This window comes from Thermobia domestica, chromosome 17 (genome assembly GCF_964235325.1).
Source record: "Thermobia domestica chromosome 17, izTheDome1.hap1.1, whole genome shotgun sequence".
NCBI classification, from domain to species: domain Eukaryota; kingdom Metazoa; phylum Arthropoda; class Insecta; order Zygentoma; family Lepismatidae; genus Thermobia; species Thermobia domestica.
In genome coordinates this window covers 46,112,176-46,116,366 of record NC_137470.1, presented here as the reverse complement: position 1 = coordinate 46,116,366, position 4,191 = coordinate 46,112,176, and the positions used below count along the sequence as shown (strand labels likewise).

General features: G+C 31.9%; 1 protein-coding gene across 1 annotated transcript; it reads left to right on the top strand.

Annotated features, from left to right (window-relative positions):
* The first annotated feature begins 364 nt into the window (after window positions 1-364).
* Window positions 365-3,049, top strand: LOC145673901 (uncharacterized protein F54H12.2-like). The gene is made up of 2 exons (XM_081743710.1): window positions 365-2,153; window positions 2,827-3,049. The coding sequence occupies exon 1, from the start codon at window positions 1,369-1,371 to the stop codon at window positions 2,149-2,151; it is 783 nt and encodes a 260-aa protein (XP_081599836.1). The 5' UTR covers window positions 365-1,368; the 3' UTR covers window positions 2,152-2,153; window positions 2,827-3,049.
* The last annotated feature ends 1,142 nt before the right edge of the window (window positions 3,050-4,191 follow it).

The following is a 4,191-nucleotide window of genomic DNA, read 5'->3' as shown; positions in this document are numbered from 1 at the left end:
CCAAGCGTTGATTTAAAGGATATGCAACAAGGCCAAAGCATTCCAAATTTACGTTTTGGACTTCCATCTACAATGTATGTGTATTGTGATATAATTCAATCTGTATTTGTTGGAGATACAGTAGCACCATTATTACGTATCATAAATATGAATCCTGTGAATCATACATTTGGAAGTAGTGTTATAGAAATTTTTAATCCTCCACATTATGTGCCTATAGAGAAGATGGATTTTGAACACATCAAAATAGATATAAGAGATAGTACAGGCTCTCCACTGGCATTCACTTTCGGAACTGTATGCGTTAAACTACATTTTCGACCAGTGCGTCAACATCGACAAATATGAATAATCCATATTTACAATATTATCAAAAACAAGCTCTTTCTGGAACTGGAAACGTTTATGTTGGCTCCCCTTATCAAGTTGGACATGGTATTGGAAGTTTCCTTGGAGGATTATTTCGTTCTGTCATGCCACTAGTAAAACAAGGAGCTAAAACAGTAGGAAAGGAATTATTAAAATCTGGAGCAAACGTTATTACTGATGTCATCATCGACAATCAACCTATTAATGAATCCTTTCATCAACGAATGGGTGAAGCGAGATCCGTCTTGCAAGACAAAGCAAAAAATAAACTGAAATCTATGCTTGGATCTGGATATCAACGAAGGAAAAGAAGAATTACACATCATTCCATCTTTAACCCTTCACCATTACACATCATCAAGCGCAAGAAGAAGAAGGGCAAGAGGAAACGTACACAGAAAACAAAGAAAAATCAGTCTTATAAGAAGAGGAAGTTATCACACGATATCTTTGATTAAATCATCACCATTATGGCTTTCTTACATCATCAATCCTGCGAGTGTGTAAAAAGTGAACTAGATATTTTTTCTACAAAACCAACGCAAACCAGTATATTGGATAATCATGTCGTTACATACAAACCAATCAGTTCACTAGCTGATAATGCTCCTATAGAGTTTGTCATCCCAGGAACAAGTGATGAATACATAGATCTACCACATACTCTTCTTTACATCGAAGCTCAAATCGTTAAGCCTGATGGATCGGCATTTGGTGAAAGTGATAAAGCTGTGGCTCCTATTAATGACTTTTTAAATTCTATGTTCAGTGAAGTGGAAGTGTATTTAAATAACAAACTGATTTCATTTCCATCTCATAATCATCCATATCGATCATACATTGAAAAACTGTTAAATTATGATGATTCTGCTAAAAATACTCATCTTCAATGTGCATTCTGGTTTCAAGATACTGCTGGACATATGGATGCAACATCTAGTGGTAATAAAGGATTTCAACAACGTTATGAATTAACAAAAAAAAAGTGCAAAATTCGACATGCTTGGACATCTTCATTGTGATATTTTTAATCAAGATAAATTTTTAATCCAAGGAGTAGAATTACGTCTCAAGTTAATTCCTGCAAAGCCAAACTTTTGTCTCATCGCTAGTGATGCGTCTGTTGAGGCTAAAGTGAACATTTTAGACGCTGCTTTACATATTAAAAAGATTAATGTTAGTCCTACAATAAAACTAGCACATAACAAGCTTCTACAATCAACAACAGCCAAATATCCTCTCACAAGAGTGCAAATGAAGTCGTTCGTCATTCCAAAGGATCTTCAATCAAAAACAATTGATAATTTATTTATGGGAGTATTACCAACTCGTGTGATTGTGGCGTTCACACAAAATGATGCCTATACAGGAACAATAACTTCAAATCCATTTCATTTCAAACATTTTGACATCAATTTCTTCTCTCTATACATTGATGGAAAACCTGTACCTTCAAAACCATTACAACCAATTTTCGAAAACAACCTCTATGTTTCCTCATATCATACCTTATTCTGTGGATCAGGCATTCACTTTTCCAATCATGGCAACAATATTCCTCGCCTTGACTTTCCTCAAGGATACACTATCTTTGTTTTCGACATTACTCAAGATGGAGAAGCCAGCGCTGTGCAGCATTGGAATCTTATACGTCATGGGTGTGTTCGTCTGGAAGTTCATTTTACGAAGCCTCTACCAGCACCTATCTCCTGCATTGTGTATGGAGAATTCCAATCTCTCTTAGAAGTGGATCATCAGAGGAACATCATCATGGATTTTTAAAGGTACGTTATTTAAATATCATATCATATATGTACATGTCTGCATTTTTATACATGATGTCCTCTACACTAGATTTATTGAATGCTTTGCAAACAAATTCTTTATTTCACAATCATTTCGTTGGCGTATATGCAGCCAATGAATTACCAGCACATGTTCCACTACCTGCAGCTATCATCATAAATACAGATCCCTCGAACAAACTTGGCACACACTGGATTTCCGTATATATTCATACTGATGGCCGTGCCCACTACTTCGATACATTTGGATTTCCTCCATATGTAATGCATCATATTCAATTTCTACGTAGAAATTCCACTTCTTATACATTTAATAATAATAAACAAATTCAAAGTGTAAAATCATCCCTATGTGGACATTATTCATATCTTTTTCTATGCTTCAAAGCTAAAGGAAAGTCCTTAAATGAATTTCATTACACTTTCTCATCAACTCCAGAAAAAAATGATCGTCGTTTGATGTATTTACTTTTACAGGTAACCATGTCTTCATTCTTCTTCTTCGTTTGTTTTGATTACTTTCTTTTCATATTATTGCAGGTAGCCTTTTCTTCTTCTTCTTTATTATAATGTGTTTGTATGTATTATTATTTGTTCATGATTATAGATAAAATAAATTTTAAGTTTGTTTTTCAATTTTTTTTCATTTCAGAGAGTAAAAGATCGTCATCGTGTGTATGGACATCATCTTCAATGTACACATTGACTTCTATCTACGTTTCATCACCAACATCAACAGCAGTAGTATCATCAGTGAACAGTATATGGCAGTTGTGAAGTTATCAACACGTGAACAATGGAAACAAAATCTAACGTTCTTTTTAAAATGTACTATACTTACCGTCGTTTTAATTGTGTAAATAGTTTCATCAACAATAAACACTTTGTATTATTTTTTCTCTTTGAAAACAAATGTTTTATTTCTTATTTTCTCCGTTTCCTAATAAATAAATATGTTTTATGATCAGCTATGTAATTAAATACACATATCATAAAACATATTTTTAAGTCATTGAATTAAAGAATTTAAAAAAAAAAGATTCTAAAACTGATTTTTAATTCAATGATGTATTCATATAACTACATAATAATAATAATGAATTCAAATACTTAATCAGTTATTCTTTCGTAAATTAAATCAAGTATGTGAATTCAATATTATTATTATTATTATGATAGGACTTTTGTTTTTTAAAATTTTAATATTAATTATTTTAGTTCCTTTTTTTAAAATTAAAAAAGTCCTATCATACTTAAGACAATGTTGTATAATAATAATAATTTCAAATACTAATTTTTATTTTAACATTCATTTCAAGAATTTGAATTCATTATTATTATTATTATACGTATCACTTATAATATACGAGGAAAAAAATATGTTAGGATTTTTTTCTTATAAAAAACTTTAAAATCCTATCATATTGAGGTGTATGAAACGAACACAAAACACACACACAAATAAAACATTTCACTTTCCACTATATATATATTTTATTACATTTGATATTACGTTGTTTCGTATACATGAAAAAACAAATTAACTTTCTTCTTCTTTATGAAGAGTCGTTCACTTCATTGATACCCTCCGAAGGTTGAGTTTCGGTTTCCCCCCACCATGGCTGTGTCGATACACTATCAAATAAATCAGCCATTATTGAGTCTATAAGTTTTTGTTTGCAAAATACTTTCGTTTCCAATTTTAATCGTTCACCATCAATGTTCACATCACTGTTCTTATCAAGAGAGACACTTGGAAAACTAATGTTCATACCATTAATAATACTCTGTTCATCTACACAGGTATGGATTCCGGCAAGTCCTCTGCATGTAAGACACTGCAATTGTACATGATTACGAATAGTATCTGTACACAAGTCAAAATATTCACGTAGCACAACACTACAAACTTTACTGTTTTTCACAGCATGTTCAATACACGGTAATATTTCCAAGAAATAAAGCCAATCACTTGAAGATAAGTACACAGTTTTTCGAGGAGCATGAAGTGTTCCTT